The sequence below is a fragment of the Oryzias latipes genome, chromosome 10 (assembly GCF_053564925.1).
Source record: "Oryzias latipes strain Hd-rR chromosome 10, Olatipes_Hd-rR_3.1".
NCBI classification, from domain to species: Eukaryota; Metazoa; Chordata; class Actinopteri; order Beloniformes; family Adrianichthyidae; genus Oryzias; species Oryzias latipes.
The window spans coordinates 19,443,711-19,463,786 of NC_136246.1; the positions used below are offsets into that span (position 1 = coordinate 19,443,711).

At 39.3% G+C, this 20,076-nt stretch overlaps 1 protein-coding gene and 2 long non-coding RNA genes across 5 annotated transcripts in view; 1 reads left to right on the top strand and 2 right to left on the bottom strand.

The window, feature by feature from the left end:
- Window positions 1-20,076, top strand: part of LOC144994885 (uncharacterized) — a 63,971-nt gene that overhangs the window by 37,451 nt on the left and 6,444 nt on the right. The gene's annotated exons all lie outside the window — the stretch shown is intronic.
- The window catches only part of LOC111948016 (pregnancy-specific beta-1-glycoprotein 11-like), a 105,447-nt gene continuing 95,795 nt past the window's right edge, over window positions 10,425-20,076 (bottom strand). For all 3 annotated transcript variants that reach the window (XM_078954233.1, XM_078954234.1, XM_078954235.1), the window contains 3 exons: window positions 12,666-12,923; window positions 12,484-12,594; window positions 10,425-11,889 (listed from right to left, as the gene is read on the bottom strand). In XM_078954233.1, the coding sequence (XP_078810359.1) occupies window positions 11,708-11,889; window positions 12,484-12,594; window positions 12,666-12,923 (551 nt within the window). In that variant the 3' untranslated portion in view covers window positions 10,425-11,707. The remainder of the gene's footprint in view (window positions 11,890-12,483; window positions 12,595-12,665; window positions 12,924-20,076) is intronic.
- Window positions 17,316-18,875, bottom strand: LOC144994882 (uncharacterized). Its single transcript, XR_013658562.1, has 4 exons — window positions 18,706-18,875; window positions 17,976-18,153; window positions 17,752-17,846; window positions 17,316-17,594 (listed from the first exon to the last, which is right to left on the bottom strand). It is a non-coding gene; the product is annotated as an uncharacterized LOC144994882 (long non-coding RNA).

Here is a 20,076-nt window from a genome sequence, read left to right on the forward strand (position 1 = left end):
GGTATCATCACTAACTTTCGTTTAGCTGTCTCTTTCACTTCATTTGCATGTTTAATTAAGCGGTCCAAATATGTATGTGCTACCTCCTCATCTTCATTTTCCATTGCAGTGTCAACTGCTTGACTAATCAGCGTATGCTTTGTTTTTCAGTTGAGATTTTTGCTTGAAAACACCCCTCTTGCAGTTGGTCCAGCTTTAGCTGCAGCAGAACTTCACTCAGCTGGTCCTGTAGTTCCTCCAACTCCATCTTTGTGTGTTGTCCTCCGATCTCTGCTCTTCAACAGCACAGCTGATCCCATTTCCGAAACCAGTGTTTGTAGCACACTTGAAAGGATGACCCGGACAAATGTTTTTTTTTTTAAGTTAGCTTTTAGTGAGCAGCTGGAACACAAGCAGCACACAGTCAATTTCTGTCTCCGAGTCCCATTAAACAGGCTCAGCAGCTCTTCTGGCCCGCTCCATAAAGGAAATCTCCCCCTTGTGGTGAGACAGAAGAACTGCTGTACATTCTTCAGTAAGCTGAGTGCTGTTCTATAATCATGAGCCTCACTGATAACATTATAAAAGATATACCCAAAATATATGGGGGTGTATGACAAATTTGGCAACATTTATAAATTTGGCAACATTTATTTCTTACCCCTACAAAAATATACAGGATAGACAATATACTGAGCCCTTGATCTGTCATGGATAAAATAATTAATATCTTGCTCCCACGAAATAATATCTCGTTCCTAAGCAATAATTAAGATGTGCGAACCAAATTATATCTTGTTGCCACAAAATAATATTCTGTTACCACCCATCAATTTGTGTGAACGAAATAAATATTAACGACATAAGTCATTCAAAAACACGGATGTGAGCAATATTTGGATTTCCAGTAGATACCTTCACATTTCTGTCTGTGTGTGTCTCATTACATTGCATGGAAGACTCGGATTATGTTTAGAGATTAAATGTATTTATTTTATAAAGCACAGAAGCATGGGTAATCACGTTTTCATGTCTGGATTCATTCACATACGCACTCCATCCTGCTGAAAAAGCTGCTTTCTGCAGCACCCTCCGTGTGTCTGTGGCCCACATTTGTACAAGAGGGGAAAAATAAAAACAAGAATGATCGATATATTATTATAACCTCAATGAAAATAAGAAAAATATTATAAGATTTTGGGATGCCCAAGCTTGCTGCTTCGCCACATCGGACATAGCTCCTACGAGCTCCGGCCCGCCGTGGAGCTCTTTTGATGTCATGCCGGCATTCAGGCAGCCGGCTGGCCGGTAGACATACAGGCAGCGGATATTGTAGTTAAGGGTCAAATAGTAATAATGATATTCAGGACTTGTCTTTTATTAACATACTCTTTACCAGTCAATTTACATCTGAAGGCTAGTAGGCTAAATGCTATATGTAGCCTACTGTATCATCCCATTTCAAAAGTCATACACTAGACATTATTTTAAAATGTGGGATCTCAGTCTCCAATGTAACATGTATTGATTTTATCATGTCTGACCATAAGTGTGTTTCATTTTCTCCAGAGCCAAGTGGTAATCCTCCTCAGTCTAAGCCTAATTTCAAAATTGCCCCTTTTAGGTTGAGGAAAGTCCAAAATAGATCCTTGCCTTGGATAACTGACAGTATTCGCAACTTGGAAAAAAATTCTGTCACAGAGCTGATAGCAAGTGGAACACTTCTAAATCAACTGTGGACATGGAAATCCTGAAACATCACATGAATAATTTTAACTGTCAAATGAAAAAGACAAGATCAAACTATTTCTTGCAATTAGTAGATGCTAATAGAAATAATCTCAGGGTACTTTTTACGGTCAGAAATCAGATAAGTGAAACCCCACCTACTAGCAATTTACCAACTTTCCCAATAATCTGTGAGCAATTTGCAAATCATTTTATTAACAAGATAAATAACATTAGGTCCCAGATATCCATTACCAGATCTTGGTGACCTCCTATTCTGCCGACTCCAATTCAATTCAATTCAATTCAATTTTATTTGTATAGCCCAAAATCACAACAACAGTCGTCTCGATGGGCTTCGAAGTAAAACATGAACTCAAAAGGATCATGAATACAAAGAGTTCAATAGGAAAATACAAAAATTAACAAACAAACTGACTAAGCTATACTGGCATCCCTGCCCTTAGACCCCCCTTCGCGGTAAGGAAAAACTCCCAAAAAAACCGGATTCCGGAAAAAACGAAGAAACCTCAGGGGTGCCCACATGAAGGAGGGATCCTCCCCCAGGACGGACAGGCGATGTACCAGAACTCTTAGAGAAGAATTAACTTATCTAAATCTACGACTACATATTTAAAGTCCAGCAGACGAGCTTCATCCAGTCGTGGTTGTGGGGACAGTCAAAGGCGCGAGTCGTGCTGAGAAAGGAACCACAGCCAGGTGTAGGAGCAGGAGCAGAGACGAGGTACTCGGTCAGGCACAGAGCAGAGACGAGCCAGAGATGAGCCAGAGGCAGGATCCACAGCCAGGTGTAGGAGCGGGAGCAAAGGCGAGGTAAACGGTCAGGAACAGGAGCACAGATGAGCCAACTGGAGTCTGGAAGCACTCCCACTCCCCAGGAGGGGAGAGGAAAAGAGGGACAATACATGAATCCCACTGCACCAAACAGAGGCATGGAGAACTAAATGATAAATGATGATCAAGAATAGAGGAGAGGAAGGGTAGAAGTAGAAGATAAAAGAGGACAGAACCCCGGAGCACCATAGTTACCCCAGCTTCAACTTCTAGCAGCCTTTTATGACAAATAGTTATTGTTATTAAGTTTAATTTAGACACATTAACATTAAGTTAAATAATCTCTGAATGCTAACTAGTCTGACAATAAGCCTGTGCAAAGAGGAATGTTTCAGTCTAACTTTGAATGTAGAAACTGAATCTGCCTCTCTTACATGAGCTGGGAGTTTATTCCATAAGACAGGGGCTTGGTGGCTAAACGCTCTACCTCCAACCGTACTTTTACTAATTCTAGGAACCACAAGCAGTCCTGCATTTTGCGAGCGAAGTGTTCTCATTGGATGGTAAGGGACTATGAGGTCCTTAATATAGGACGGGGCCATTCCATGTAAGGCCTTGTAGGTTAACAGGAGGATCTTGAACTTGATTCTGGAATCAACTGGGAGCCAATGGAGCGAAACTAACACAGGAGTGATGTGATCTCTTCTGCTGGTTCCAGCTAACAATCTAGCTGCTGCGTTCTGAACAAGCTGGAGACTTCTTAAGGAACTCTTAGGACACGCTGCTAACAAGGAGTTACAGTAATCCAGCCTCGACGTAACAAATGCATGGATGAGTTTTTCAGCATCACTCTTAGAAAGTATATTTCTGATCTTAGCAATATTCCGCAGGTGAAAAAAGGCAGTTCTGCACGCCTGAGATATGTGAGCCTTAAATGATAAATCCTGGTCAAGTAAAACCCCAAGGTTTCTAACTGTGGAATTGGGGGCTATACTTATGCCATCCAGGGAGACTATCTGAGCAGACAGAGCATCTCTGAGGTTTTTAGGACCAAGTATAATGACCTCAGTTTTTTCTGGGTTCAAGAGGAGGTAATTAATTGTCATCCAGGTCTTGATGTCACTGATGCAGGCGTTCAGTTTCTCTATCTGGTCATTCTGGTCAGGCTTCATGGATAAATACAACTGTGTATCGTCGGCATAACAATGAAAATTAATGCTGTGTTTCCTGATTATGTTTCCTAGGGGTAGCATATAAAGCGTAAACAGGATCGGTCCCAAGACTGAGCCCTGTGGGACTCCATAGTTGACTCGAGTGCACTGAGAGGAATGGCCATTTACATTAACGAACTGATACCTATCGGACAGATAGGATTTAAACCACTGGAGAGCAGATCCTCTGATCCCTATGTCCTGCTCTAATCTATGGAGTAAAATACCGTGGTCGATAGTGTCAAAGGCTGCACTGAGGTCCAACAGGACCAGAATAGAAAGTAGTCCCTTTTCTGAGGCCAATAACAAGTCATTAGAGACTCTAACTAGTGCAGTTTCCGTACTGTGGTGAGGTCTAAACCCCGACTGAAAGTCTTCAAAGTGGCTGTTGTCCTGTAGGTGGCAGTAAAGCTGCTTAACTACAACTCTTTCTAGGATTTTAGAAATAAAGGGCAAGTTTGATATTGGTCTATAGTTGGCCAAGATGCTAGGATCCAAACTGGGCTTTTTCAGAAGAGGTTTAACAACTGCATATTTAAAAGACTGTGGCACGTAACCCGTTTCCAGAGAGGCATTTATCATTGTTAATATGGGATCATTAATTAGGGGAAAAGTTTCTTTAAAAAGTCTAGTGGGAATTGGGTCTAACAGACACGTTGAGGATTTGGAGGACGTAATAATTGATGTTATTTCCGCTTGATCCACAGCAGTGAAGCAGTCTAATGTTACAGAGGTTTCTATGGATGCCTCCACTTCTACCGCTTCAGCCTGCTCTGGGCTGATAGTAGGAATAACTTGATTTAACTTATGTCTAATATTTGAGATTTTACTGTCGAAAAATGTAAGAAAATCATCAGAGCTGAGAGAAACAGGAACATGTGGTTCTACTGAGCTCTGAATGTGAGTTAATTTAGCTATAGTGCTAAAAAGAAATCTTGGATTATTTCCATTCTCTGATATTAAGGTTGAATAGTACTGGCTTCTAGCTCTACGCAGGGCTTTTTTATAATTTAAAAGGCTATGTTTCCAGGTATTCAGAGACTGCTCTGAACCGGAGCGGCGCCATTCCCTTTCCAACTTACGGGTTTCTTGTTTAAGAGAACGAGTTTCAGCGTTAAACCACGGTGCTACTCGGTTTTGTCTGACGAACTTAGGTTTCAAGGGGGCAACAACATCGAGTGTACTCCTGAGAGCTTGTAAGGCATCATTAACAAAGTGGTCATTTATATTAGGACTGATAATATGGGAGCTGGTCTCAGAGTATTTTCTCAGAATATCACTAAGTACTGGCTGAACTGTGTGTTTAAACTCAGACACAGAACGGTCAGTTAAGGTTCTTCTAAGCTGTTTCTTATTCACTGGAGCAGAAGGATGTTCCAGTGTAAACTGGAAGGTAATCAGAAAGTGATCAGAAATGATGGGGTTAAGAGGAAGGACACTCAGCTGGCTGATCTCTATACCATAGGTTAGAACAAGGTCCAGGGTGTGCTTATGACAGTGAGTGGGTTCATTCACACTTTGGGTGAAACCAACATCATCTAATAAAGCTGCAAAAGCCTTTCCTAGGCAGTCACTGGGGTCATCAACATGAATATTAAAATCCCCTAATATTATAGTTTGATCAGAATCTAAGACAATAGTCGATAGGAAGTCGGAAAACTCAGTTAAAAATTCTGAATATGGGCCGGGGGGGCGATAAATAATTATGAGTAAAACAGGCTTTGGAGTTTTCCTGTTTGGGTGACTTAAAGACAATGTGATGTTTTCAAATGAATTATAAGCATTTTTAACTTTAGGGCTGAGAAGTAAGCTAGACTGTGATATTACTGCCAAACCCCCTCCTTTCCCTGAAATCCTGGATTTCTGATAGTTAGCATAAGTGGGGGGGGGTTGCTTCATTCAATCTAACATAGTCATCCTGATGGAGCCAAGTTTCTGTTAAGGCTAAAAGACTAAGGTTTCTATCAGTAATTAACTCGTTGACTAAGAGGGACTTGGAGGAAATGGATCTAATGTTTAATAAACCGCATTTAATGACATCATGATTCTGCTTGTGAGAACTGCTGTCTGTCACTTTTAAGTTTCTATGACGCGCTCCTTTCATTTGTCTTTCAGCATATAAGCTAAAGCTCGAACCTGCTTGACTTTCCCTGCATGGGTTTTGCACCGGCACTAACCCTAAGGGAGGCTCAGAGGAGCGTTTTCCACTACTGTACATTCTTCAGTAGGCTGAGTGCTGTTCTATAATCATGAGCATCACTGATTACATGATAACATGATAAAAGATAACATACCAAAATATATGGGTGTGTTACAAATTTGGCAACATTTATTTCTTACCCTTACATATGCTGTTCAGACAATATACTGAGCCCTTGACCTGACATGGATAAAATAATAAATATCTCGTTCCCACAAATTAATATCTTGCTCCAACAAAATAATATCACGTTCCCAAGCAATAATTAAGTAGTGCGAACCAATTTGTATCTTGTTGCCACAAAATAATATTCCGTTCCCACCCATTAATTAATTTGTGCGAATGAAATAATTATTCACGACATAAGTCATTCATAAACATGGATGTGAGCAATATTTGGATTTCCAGCAGATACCTCCACATTTCTGTCTGTGTGTCTCATTACATTGCATGGAAGATATTTAGAGATCAAATGTATTTATTTTAAAAAGGACAGAAGCATCGGTGATCACGTTTTCATGTCTGGATTCATTCACATACATACATGGATTCGTACACATACATCCTGCTGCAAAAGCCGCTTTCTGCCGCTACCTCCCTGTCTCTGTGACCCACATTTGTTCTAGAGGGGAAAAATAAAAACAAGAATGATCGATATATTGTTGTCTCAACCAAAATAAGAAAAATATCATAAGATTTAGGATGCCCAAGTTTGCTGCTTCGCCACATCGGTCGAATCTCCTACGAGCTCCGGCCCGCCGTGGAGCTTTTTTACTTGTCATGCAGGCATTCGGGCAGCCGGCTGGCCGGTAGACAGACAGCCAGCTGATATTGTAGTTAAGGGTCAAATAGAAATAATGATATTCAGGACTTGTCTTTTATTAACATACTCTTTACCAGTCAATTTACATCTGAAGGCTTGTAGGCTAAATGCTATATATGTAGCCTACTATATCATCCCATTTCAAAAGTCATACACTAGACATTACTTTGACATGTGGGATCTCAGTCTCCAATGTAACATGTATTGATTTTATCATGTCTGGCCATAAGTGGATTTTATTTTCTCTAGAGCTAAATGATAATCCTCCTCAGTCTAAGCCTAATTTCATTTACTCGTGTCTTCAACTCATCTACTGCGGCAAAATTTGGAAATGTTTTCTTGGCCCCTTGGGTTTTAAATCCTAAAGCAAACAGTATTTAATCAAATTTAAAGTCCTACACCAAATTGCCCCTTTCAGGTTGAGAAAAGTCCAAAATAGATCCTTGCCTTGGATAACTGACAGTATTCGCAACTTGGAAAAAATCTGTCACAGAGCTGAGAGCAAGTGGAAAGCTTCTAAATCAACTGTGGACATGGAAATCCTGAAACATCACATGAATAATTTTAACTGTCAAATGAAAAAGACAAGATTAGACTATTTCTCGCAATTAATAGAAGCTAATAGAAGTAATCCCAGGGTAATTTTTAAGGTCAGAAATCAGATAAGTGAAACCCCACCTACTAGCAATTTACCGACTTTCCCAGTAATCTGTGCACAATTTGCAAATCATTTTATTAACAAGATTAATAACATTAGGTCCCAGATATCCATCATCAGATCTTGGTGACCTCCTATTCAGCCAAATCCACCTGTGAGGCCCACAGTGGTCTTTGAAGCTTTTCAGTCAATCTCCCTCAACACTCTTTCTGAGACTGTTCATAAAATGAAACCATCCCATTGCTCTCTGGACATTATGCCAGTTAGATATTTTAAAGACATAGATGGATCCGTTAGCTCCCACATATACTGTTCCTAATGAACACATCTCTTTCAACTGTAGCTGAATCATAGTGGCTATGATTCGGGCAACTCAGGCAGGCTTTTACTTAGGGCACTCCCCTAGGGTGGGTCAGTTAATCAACTCACCTGTGCAGCATCCTATTTAAGTCCAGGTGTGTAAGTTGTTCATCCTTCTTTACTGCAGCACTGCTTTCTTTGCCCCACCCTCCTCCCCGGCTTACACCTGTGAGCTCCGTTAGGGGTAGTTATTACCCAAAAGTTTATGGAAATTTGTCTCTTGGAATTGCACGGAGTTCTATGCCAAACTAAAGTGAAATGGAAAGTGAAATGCAAAGTTAAAGGAAAGTGAAATGCAAAGTTAAAGGAAAGTGAAATGCTAACTTGAAGGAAAGTGAAATGCTAACTTGAAGGAAAGTGAAATGCTAACTTGAAGGAATGGAAAATGCTTACTTGGAGGAAAGTGAATCCTAACTTAAAGGAAGGTGAATGTCAAAGAATGTGAAAGCAACAAAGTATGTGAAAGCAAACTAAAAGATGTGAAAAATAAATATTATTACTACTGCAAGAGTTGTCTGACTGAAATGAATGACCTTTTAATTGCTGCGTACTCTGGAAAATTATCCATTTTAGTTCTTTTAGATCTCAGTGCAGCATTTGATACAGATGACCTCTCAATTTTGTTACATCTGAAATCTTGGGTTGGTTTTTCTGTCACAGTTCTTAACTGGTTTTATTCTTATTCATCTGACAGGTTTTTTACACAAATGTACCAATTTATACTTCATATACAAATGTATGCTGATGATTCATTAATATGTATGCATGCACTTGGAAATAAAGCATATTTGTTGACCTTAACCTTCCATTTATTATATGACAGCGTAAATACAAACAGCAAATACTTTCAAATGTTGCAAATTATTTAATTTTTCAACTATTATCAAACTTTATTATTTCATTGTTCATCACTGTCAGAAAGATGGTGTAACCCTTGTGCTATCCTAAGCACTTTAACATTGGGAATTGGGTCATCTAGACCCACTAGACAGTGCTCTGAACCTTTTTTCTTCAATGAGTTGTGAACCTCACTGGTGTCCATGGATTACATGAAATCTCTCCACCTTTATCCACCTTTGTCATGGTAGGAAGAACATATCAATGCAAGGATGGGGTCATCTAAGATAGCACAAGGGTTAAGCAATCATTGTGGTTTTGTTGGAACATTGACTCACAAAAGTTTCAAATCTTTGCAGATATAATTCAGCAAATTTAGAAACATAAAATCTTTGATAAAAAAAATTCCACAAAGAGGCTTTGGAAGAATCTATTCATTTTTATTTAGCATCAGCAGTTCTTCTGACATCCTATTATATTTTTTTTTCTATTTATTTAAGAAAATTGAAAATGTCCGTGTCCTGACATTAGGATATTAAAATATATCTTGTTCCCACAGATTAATATCTCGTTCGCATGAAATACTATTCCGTTCCCACAAGATACTATTGCGTTCCCTCGAAATACTATTCCGTTCCCTCGAAATGATTAAGTCGTGCGAACGCAATAATTAATCCGTTCGAACGCAATAATTGTTTACGTCATAAGTCATTCACGCGGATATGCTCTCTTTACGCCGCCGCTTTGCAGCCAATCATTGGCCAATCACCATGTCCCTGTAACCGAGGTGTAACAAGACCAATGATTGGCCGCTAAGCATGCTAGGAAACGTGACGTACTGCTATGGTTGTTATGCTACGAGCCAAAGGTAAGTGCATTAGGTGAAGCAGCCAGCTTAATATGATATTTTTCAGATTTTCATCGAGACAATAACAGATCGACCATTCTTGCTTTTATTTTTACCCCTATTGAATGCTCACAGAGACACGGAAGTAGCGGCAGGAAGCGGCTTTTGCAGCAAGATGACGGAAGGCATACCATCAGGATGATGTGAATGAACGTGAATACGATGGATGCTTTTGTGCTTTTTAAGATAAATAAATTTGTTCTTTAAACATCCTCCGTGTCTTCAATGCAATGTAATGAGACACAGACAGACAGAAATGTGAAGGTATCTGCTGTAAATCTATGACGTAAATTAATAACAGGACAAATGATCGGCTAGTTAGCATGTAGCCTAATAGTCTTCGAATGTAAAGGGACTGACTGCTAAAGTTAATAAAAGACAAGTCCTGAATATTATTATTCCTATTGGACCCTAAACTAGCTCAGCTGTCTGTCAATAGACCTGCCAGTTGCCCAAATGCCGGCATACATCAAAGAGCTCTGCGGCGGAGCTAGTAGTAGCCTAGCAGGAGCTATCGTATGACAAAGCAGCCTAGTTATCATAAATCTTTTGATATTTTTCTTATATTCATTGAGACAGTAATAAAGTGATCATTTTTGTTTTTTATGTTCCTTTTTTGAACGAATGTGGGTCACAGAGACACGGAAGTTACCGCTGAAAGCGGCTTTTGCTGGCGTACAGAGAGCATATCTGCGTGAATGACTTATGACGTGAATAATTATTGCGTTCGCACGAGTTAATCATTTCGAGGGAACGGAATAGTATTTTGAGGGAACGGAATAGTATTTCGTGCGAACGAGATAATAATCTGTGGGAACAGGATTTTAATCTGTGGGAACAAGATATATTTAAATATCTTAATGTCAGGACACGGGCTCCATAGTTTTGAATAGTCAGACGTGAGATAATAGCTTCACTGAAAAATATCTACATGATAATTCACCACTAGAGGGCGCCCACACTGCAAAAAACAGTCATAATTTTCAGGACTTCCTGACTTTCTTTAATGGATCATTCTGGTACCATTTATTTAGTGGTTTGTTGTTGGGATCCATAAAGAGATTCTCAACAAGAAGTGATTCAGTCCCAGCAGTCACATTTGCAGCACTGAGAAAATTAAACTCCAGCAGCAGAAAGAGTTTTCAACCCTTGTGCTATCCTAGGCACTTTAACATTGGGAGTTGGGTCATCTATACCCACTAGACAGTGCACTGAACCTTTTTTCTTCAATGATTTGTGATCTTCACTGGTATCTATGGATTACATGAATTCCTCTTCACCTATATCCACCATTGTCATGGTAGGGAGAACACGTCAATGTAAGGGTGGGGTCATCTAAGATAGCACAAGGGTTAAGTGTAACAATATTGTCTGGATATCTCCACAAATACAAACAAAGAATGGTTAATGCAGACAAGATGATAACATGTTGAAACCTGTGATCTTTTGTTGTGGAAACCATGATACAAACTTTATTTTTTTGGCTTTTATAAAAACATTTACAACAAACAAATTTTACTGACGAAAAAAAAAAAATTACAAGCATTTTTCCACATGAAACATCCAACACAGACATGCATCTTTACCTTAAATGACAGGGCCTACTTAAAAAACATGCACTTTGTCAACTGGAACTGTTACCAAAACCATTTTTTTCTTTGTTTCTCTTTGTTATTTTAGATTACATAAAAAATCAGGCATTTGTCTGGTCATAGTCATTCATTACAAACAATTATTTCCTCTATGCAAACTGTAAAGTTCTCTCAATATAAAGGAGCAAAAGCAAAGTTGAAATCAGAATGTGTTGAAGTACAGGATAAACTATGTATAAAAGACAAAAAAAAGCGCATTAAGAAAACCTGAATTAAAAAAAACCTCAACATTACTTTCAGTCATAACATCTTCTAAAACATAAAAAAATGCTGTACAAGTTACAAATATATTTACATAAGATGTAGTAATTAGAAAATAAAGCTAAAAAGATTTTTCATATTTAACAGCACTAAACCTAAAGACTGATCTTCCTGTATTTGTTTGCATAATATTTACAGTCAATGACATTTCATATATGTCATGAAAGTTTAAAAACAGATCAGAAATCTCAGAAGGTATGGAAATTCATTAAAATGTGTTTTTATTGATATTGTCCAGACAAATCCAGCTTTTCCTCTTGGATGTTACCATGATTTTGGTTAAACAGTGTTAAACTTTACAGTGTTTGTTCATTTTCATAGAAATCCTCTGAAAACTTTGTTCTGTTTCTTGCAGCAAACTGTTCAGCTTTCTCATATTTGATCTTCTTCCACTTGAAATAGACGCCGATTCCAACAAAGGAAACAACAGAAAACAGAAACGTCAGACTGCATCTCAGCATGGACGGATATGTGTGAACTAGAAACACAAAGACGACACAATATGTTAGATCAACGACCAAGGAAATTATTGAAATGATGAGATTCTACTTTATAAGTACAGATAATGTAATGTTGCTGTAAAAACTGAAATTAGGTTTTGAATCATAAGTGTTCCATTTAAAAAAAAATGTAAAGTATGTCTCTGTGTCTTCGTTGATCAGCTGTATGAACACAGTTCCACCATCAGCTCCATAACACTGAGCTTTATAATGTCTAGAATCACAGAAATGTCTAAACCTGAAGAAAAGCATCTTTGTTTAAAATTAAGAGATTCTGCGTTTGGTAAATTAAGGAAGACTGGGTTGTAATGTGCAATAAACTAAAAACAAACCAAAGTGAATTTTCTTAATACTTTGTAAAAATGTCTGTTTCTCTGATCCATTCATAACAGATTATAAAAAAATGTTTACTCTTTCAAGATATGACATAATATCTTCAGTTTTAACTTCATGTTGGACTTTGGTTAAATAGTTTATAAGAATATAATTTGCAGATTTTGCTGTGTTTGAATTTACTGATTGGTTAACAAATATGTGATGGATAAATGCTGTTAGTGACTCTGACTCCTTACCCATAATGCTTTGCGTCTCTGTTGTTGGTTCAACACACAAAGTGTTGTTTTCCTGAAACACCCACTTTGATATCTTCGTCCCATTAAAGGTGCAGTTTATGTAAATGAAACCTGTGAGAAAACAAAGTGTATGATGTACAGAGTAATCACAACTTTTCAAAGTTTTTATTCCTCTAACTCACCACAGTTAGTGATGTTTATCTCTTTAGAAGCAGAACTGACGTGGTTCCAGGAGGAGCAGACCAGACGTCCTGAGACGTGTTGTTTCAAAGTGATGATGTTTGTCTGCTTGTTTCCAGAAAGCAGCTCAGCTTCTGTCAGTGACTTTCCATTCAGAGTCCACCTGTACTGAGGACTGTCCCCTCCCTCAGAGGAGCAGGACACCTTCATCGCTCCCTGAGACAAACACTCAGAGACCAGCGAGACGGAGGACACAGGAGCTGAGAAGAACACACACCTTTATTCACAATCTTTCTGATGAAGAGCTGAGATGTGGAAAAACTAAACACTAACTTTGACACTTATTGTGTAGATTGTCCACATACAGTCAGATATTTTTGTATATATATCACTTCAAATATCATCTGATAAAAACATATTTACCTTGAACTAATAACTGTAAGATGTGGTTTTCTGTCATTCTTCCATTTGAATCAAATATTTGAAGTCTATATTCACCACTGTCATTCCTGCTCAGTTTATGGATCCAAAATGTTCCATTAAAAGGAATAAATGAAAATGTATCTTTCATTATTATCACAGGTGGTGTATTTTTTCTTCCTGATAGTACATTCACGTTTTTAGCTTTCAGCTGGTATTTATATATTCCTGAGAAGTCGTCCATCAGCTGGAGAGAAACAGCTCTACTCAGATTCTACTTTAAAAGTACAGATAATGTTGGAGTCCAACATAAAAACTGAAATTACGTTTTTAATCATAAATGTTCCATTATTGAAAAGAAAACACAGTTCCACCATCAGCTCTATAACACTGAACTTTATCCTGTCTAGAATCACAGAAACTATTTACGTAAAAGAAGCATCTTTGTTTAAAATTAAGAGATTTTGCGTTTAGGGATATTAAGGAAGACTGGGTTGAAATGTGCAATACACACAGAGTGTGGTTTTCCTTAAACACCCACTTTGATATCTTCGTCCCATTAAAGGTGCAGTTTATGTAAATGAAACCTGTGAGAAAACAAAGTGTATGATGTTCAGAGTAATCACAACTTTTCAAAGTTTTTATTCCTCTAACTTGTTGTGATATTATGCAATGACTTATGTTGACCACTAGGTGGCTCACCGGTTGGTAGTAAAAGTGGTGATATAGAAGAAGAAAGTGGCATGGTGGATGTCACACAACGTGGCTAATAAAAGAAGTGACTGAAAGCTAACTGCCTCTTCATCATTTTGGAAACACGAACATTACATGGTACCAGGAGTAAAACTTAAAGGACGACATGGATTTGAAACCACCGGAGAGTTTGAAACTGACGGGAAATGTCGACGAGAACTGGCGCACCTTCGAGCAGCAATTCCAGCTGTATGTTGCAACAATGGAACTCGAAACGAAGCCAGATGCTAGAAAGGTAGCGTTACTGCTAACGATAGCAGGGCCACAGGCCATTGAAATATTCAACACGTTCGTGTTCGACAATCCTGGTGATGAAGAAAAGTTGGATGTTGTTATGGGCAGATTCGACGCGCACTGTTCTCCGAAGAAGAACGAGACGTACGAGAGATACGTGTTTCGGTCGCGGACACAGAGGGGACAAGAGCCGTTTGATAGCTTCCTGACCGACCTCCGTTTAAAAGTGCAGTCCTGTGATTTCGGGACTCTGAAGGACTCCATGATTCGGGACCAGATTGTTTTCGGCGTGGAGAATAACAAGATCAGAGAGAGGCTGCTTCGAGAGACTGAACTGACGCTGCCGGGGGCCATTAAGATTTGCCAGGCCAGTGAGTTGTCCCACAAACATGTAAAGACGTTTAATGAGATGTCTGCGGTCGCCTCAGCGCAGGTGAGCGACGGTGCTGCAGCGGTCGGAGCGGTGACGTTTCAGCGGAAAAGACGCATGCAGACCCGACCTGCACAGCAGCAGCAGGAGGAGTTCAGCTGCAGGACATGCGGTTCGCAGCACAAGCCCAGACAGTGTCCAGCTTTTGGTAAGCAATGCTCCAACTGCCAAGGCAAGAACCATTTCGCCAAGCAGTGTTTCTCCAAACGAAAAGAGGGAAGGAAAGGAAAGACTGTAAACTTAATTGAAGAGCCAGAGCTAGGTGACACTTTCTTTGTTGGAATGGTAAATTGTGAAAATGAACAAGAAAATAATCCACTCAAGGAAAATAATGTCACTAAAGAGGATAAATGGTTAGCTCCACTAATGATAAATGGGACTGAAGTCACTATGAGATTGGACACGGGTGCAAAAGCAAATCTCATCAACATGGCTGACATAAACGCAATGCAAAATAAACCAGAAATAAAGAGGAAAAGTTGTGGACTGAAAGATTACAATGGGCAGCCAATTAAATGTTTGGCACATGCAGACTGAGTGTGTCAGTGAAAGGAAAAGTCCACCACCTATTCTTCTTTGTTGTGAATGAGGGGACGTGAATCACTTCTTGGTGACAGAGCTTGTGAAGAATTGGGACTTGGGGGGTGACCAAGATGGCGCTCTGAACAGTCGTGTTTGGCTGAGCTCTGCAAACCTAACTGTTTTTTGTAATAATACACGGTGAGCAAAGACCCTTTCTTGATTTTTTTTTTACCTCTTTACAATTTCTTTATACTTTTTGCATAGTTCTCAAAGCAATATGAGCAAAGCCGAGAAGAGAAAGACGGAACTCAAGAAATCGCTAGCGAGTGTTGGCTCTGTTAGCAAACCTGCTAACGTTAGCCAACCTGCAAAGCCGTCTGCGTCGAGTAAGACTACTGATGCTAAAGTCAAATTAATTGACTCAATGCATGACTACATGGAGGCAGTTTCGGAACCATTCCTAATGGAAGAAGAAGACTTCCCTGCTCTTCCCTGCACACCCACTGCTTCCCCAGCTGGTAAGCTGAGAAAAGTCACAGAAACGGAGACAGAGGCTGTTCTTTCTCAACTCTCGTCACTTACACAATTGATAAACTCGAGGTCAGACCAGTGGCGGTTTTTGATATGGGCGATGTGGGCGGTCGCCCAGGGCGGCAATACATAGGGGGCGGCATTTGCCGTGCCTGAGGCGTTACACATAATGTGCTACATACTATATTCGAAGAGGAAGCTTAGAGCTTTTAATTTGAAAATGCTTCAGCAACCGACGCTTAATGCTGTTAGTTTGACACATCAGACTCTTAAGAATGTCTTCCTCCTATTTGCTCTTCACACTTATGGTGCAAAAAAAAAACAAAAAAAAAAAAAAAATACCTCAGAGTGAAACAACGTAAAACAGGCACATGAAAAGGAATTAGGCAGAACAAACATCCGTGCTCAACCCAATAGACCTTTTTCACACTTCCGCATTTTTCGACCGGAAATACGTCAATGACGTGTAAAACAACTTCCTGTTAGCGTAGCAGCAGATATGAAGAATGGCAGAGTCGAAGAGTTGCAGTCTCTGTTGCGTTCCAGGCTGTTCGTCTTCCAACCAAAAACAGCCTTACCTTTCATTTCATTATTTTCCTGTGGATCCAAACCTGAAACCCAAATGGATATAGGCGATCCGAAGAGATGAAGGGCATAGTTTTAATGTAAACACAGGTAGCACCCTCTGCTGCCGGCACTTACTAACTTCGCTCCGGGATTGTGGTGCGGCTGCGTCGTTCGTCGCCTGAAGAGTGGTGTTGCCCCGAGTATTTTCCCTTGGAACAACTTTACTGATCCTTTGAGAAGGGAGTCAGAATATGACAGAACCTCAAACGTCAGGCTATGCAGCTAAGCTGTGAAGATACTAGCGACATGGTGGCTAAGCTAAGACAGTAAAGATGGATCACGACTACGTGACACACCCACCTGCAGGTAAGGTTGTTCATAATGTGTTTGGTTAACGTTAGTCAACTATGTGTACCGTTATTGGATACATGCATTTCTACCTGAACAAATTAATATTTATAATAAAAGATGTTCATGCTCTCACCTATTTTAATTACATGTATTTAATCACTTTTGAGCATTTTGTCATTTTGTAATTTCCTTAACAAAAATAAATGAAATGTATTTGTAATTAAATACTTAACATACTTTTCAAAACATGATTACTGTGTTGTGTTGAAAGGTAGCATTAATATATTAAGACTGATTTTTAATTTCTTTATCTTCACAGGTGCTCTGGATGAGGCTTTGGATTACATCCATGACTTAGAAGCCAAGTTCCTTTGCTGGAGCCAGGAGACGATGTCATGGCGGACAAAAGTTCCTCGTTCAAGACCTCCTAACTGACATTGGATCTAAGATCATCATTCCACCTTTTAAGCTTTCAGCTCAATTCAGCAAGGAGGAAACAGAACAAACCGCAGCCATCACCCGCCTCAGAATTATGGTGGAAAGAGTGATCAGTAGGATAAAGTCCTTTCACATCAGGAACTCTCTGTGCCGCTCACACTGATGGGCAGTGTGAATCAGATCTGGCTTAACCGCCGTGTTTTGGCAAATTATCATGGACTTTTTTGTTTTGAAGAGTGAATTAATGTTTGGTATGTAAATAATGTATAATGTGCAAATAGTATGGAAAAATTTAGTGTTTCCACATATTCTTAAAATCTAATTAAATATAATTGTTATATTCGTAATATTTTTCTGTTGAAATGTGACTGACTACGCAAAAAAATTAGATGAACAAATAAAACAATTTTGGTCAAAATTGTGCCTCGTTTAATTTTTTGGTATGCAAATAACATCAAACATTTACAATAAAAAATAACATTACAGATCAACAGTAAGACAGAAGGCTGAACTGATTGTTAAAGACAAGTGTAATTTAAGGTATGCATTCATGCATTTGCCACAATATATATCCAAGTTCTCTTTCATTCCATCTCAGAAACCCATCCAACCCAGCCATGAGAGGTTGGGGCTGCACCTGGCATAATCTGCTTCCAGATGCCATCATATGGATCTGGCTGTGGTCCTACACAAGAGAAACACAACACACAAAAGTTAGACATAAGTGCATAACTACATTTCAATTTAATTCATTATATCTGCTGTAACCATAATTTGGTTAGTCATAAGATTAAAAAAAAAAAAAACTTAACTTGCTCACAAAGCAACAAAAAGTTAATCACCTGTATGCCTTGTACAGTGTGGACCTCTGACCGTCCCTGCCAACTGTTTTGGGTTTTTGCACCATCAGCTCACTAACCGGTTCAGGATGGATTCCCTTATAAGTAAAAGGCAGAAAGCAATTAAAGTCTGTAGTAACTACTTGGGGTGTTTTTATAATAATTTAGAGTTGTTATGGATACACATACGTTCTTAAAAAATAATGACAATATGATCACAAACCCACCTGTGCCATCTTTGCAAGCCACTCGTGCAGGCCAGGGGGGTGGAGCAGCCTGCAGACCCAGCTGTGAATAATGTGCGGTCTGGAACAGGATGGCAACTATGTGATTGCAAAATCCTTTAGCAGCCACACAACTGCAGACGAAAGCTTTCAGGTTGGCACTTTCTGCGTCCAGTGATATCTAGACACAATAAATTATATAGGTTAAAATTAGGACATACTTATGTTGCTACATCAATGTTCAGAATGACATGAAACTATAACTGTCAATAGGGTGACCAGATTTGAGTTTGTAAAAAAGAGGAGTGAAGTGAGTTTGTGAGATATTTCATCGAGAGTAATTGGTGTTCAGAGCTGCATACATGAAGCAAATATAATTACATTTCATCTATGTTCAATGTTATTTTATTATATAAGTATCAAAAGAGAGGACATGTCCAGGAAAAGAGGACTTCTGCTCACCATACTTTCAGAAAAATAATACTAGTAAGTGAAGAAAGTGCCGCAACCGCAGCAAAATGAACACGCATACGGGCAACTTAACATTTCTTATTTACAGCTTCACCAAATTTTTGGGTGTTATGTTAATCTCATGCCTTTTCACTTAAACATACACACAACATATTCACTGCGATGCCTTATATTACAAATTAATAACACCAGGATTTACAGTTGACGTAAACACACAGAGTTACCGGTGATGCGGCTATGGCTAAAGCTAGCTGAAGCTTACCTTGGTAATGGTGGATAAACTCTTCGTGGACGAATTTATATCCCATGTCCAATTTGTTTCCTTTAGTGGACGATTGCATCTTCACACTCTTCATCACATCGGTGCTGGTGAACTTCGGAACACAACTCAGGCTCTTCGAAAACACTCTAGGCTCTGCCATTCTCCGCCAGCGAAGCACAAACCGGAACTAGGTTTACACGTTGATGACGTACTTCCGGTTTTTGCGAAAAAGGTCTATTTCGAAGAAAGCAGGCAATGGAGATTATTTCCCACAAGTCTTTGCTCCGACACAGCAGACCCGATGCGCACGTGACCACCGCCCTCTGCTGCAAGACGCTTGCGGCCACACCTCTTTGCGGTAGTCTTTGGAACATAAGTCAAAAAACTCGAGAGGGGAGCGCAGCTCGCCGGTGGCTGGCTGAATCACACTAACAGGTGATTGTCAGATAGAAAAGGACTCCCAATCAACTCTGAGCCGCAGCTGCGCCTCCCCTCATAGAGACGGAGCCGCGTGTGTCAGAGGGAAAGGGAGGGGGAGGGGGGATGAGCGCAGACCATTTTTTTAGGATTCAGTTTTTTTGGAGGATTTCTACTGTTGGTGTTGCACAAATTTAGGGAAATGCCAAATATTTTTGGAGTAATCCCACTGATGAGTTCTATGATTTAGTCTTTAATGTTTTATAAGACCTAAACATATTAATCACAATAAGTTTTATTTTTTAGATCTAATCCCTCTGATATGTTTCACAAAGACACACACAGGACGTCACACATTAAGAAATTATTGCTAAAAATGAAGCAGGAGTCCAGCTCTAAAAAAAAAATGCTCAAAAAAATGATGAAAGAGCAACAAAAATGGAATTATTTGATATGTAATTTCTTATTAATATTTCCAGGCTTTCTTTGTTTTGTCCTGCAGCATGTTCATATTTGTATAATTTTGACAGAATATATTTCTATGGAGAACAAAATATTACAAGTTATTTAAGGTTTAACTTGAGTTATTCTGGATTAATGTTCCTGTTTTTATTCATATTTATGTTCAAAAATTTCAGTTTAAAAGGTTTAAAAGTTTAGCTTTAGTGTGTTCAGTAAATGTTTATCTTCTTCGGCCCAAAACCTTAAGCGTGTTTTTAACTTAGGCCCCCTGTGTGACTGAGTTTGACCCCCGCTGTAATACGAGTCTAGAAAATTCATGCATTTTTTGAGTAAAATGGCTAAATAGAGGATAGGGAACACAACAGGATGTTGTCAAATTTTGTATGTGTGCAGGGGGGGGGGGGGGGGGGGGGGGGGCACTGGTGGGGTTACTCGCCCAGGGAGTAAGTTAGTGTAGAGCCGCCACTGGGTCAGACACTCTGGAAAAGTTAA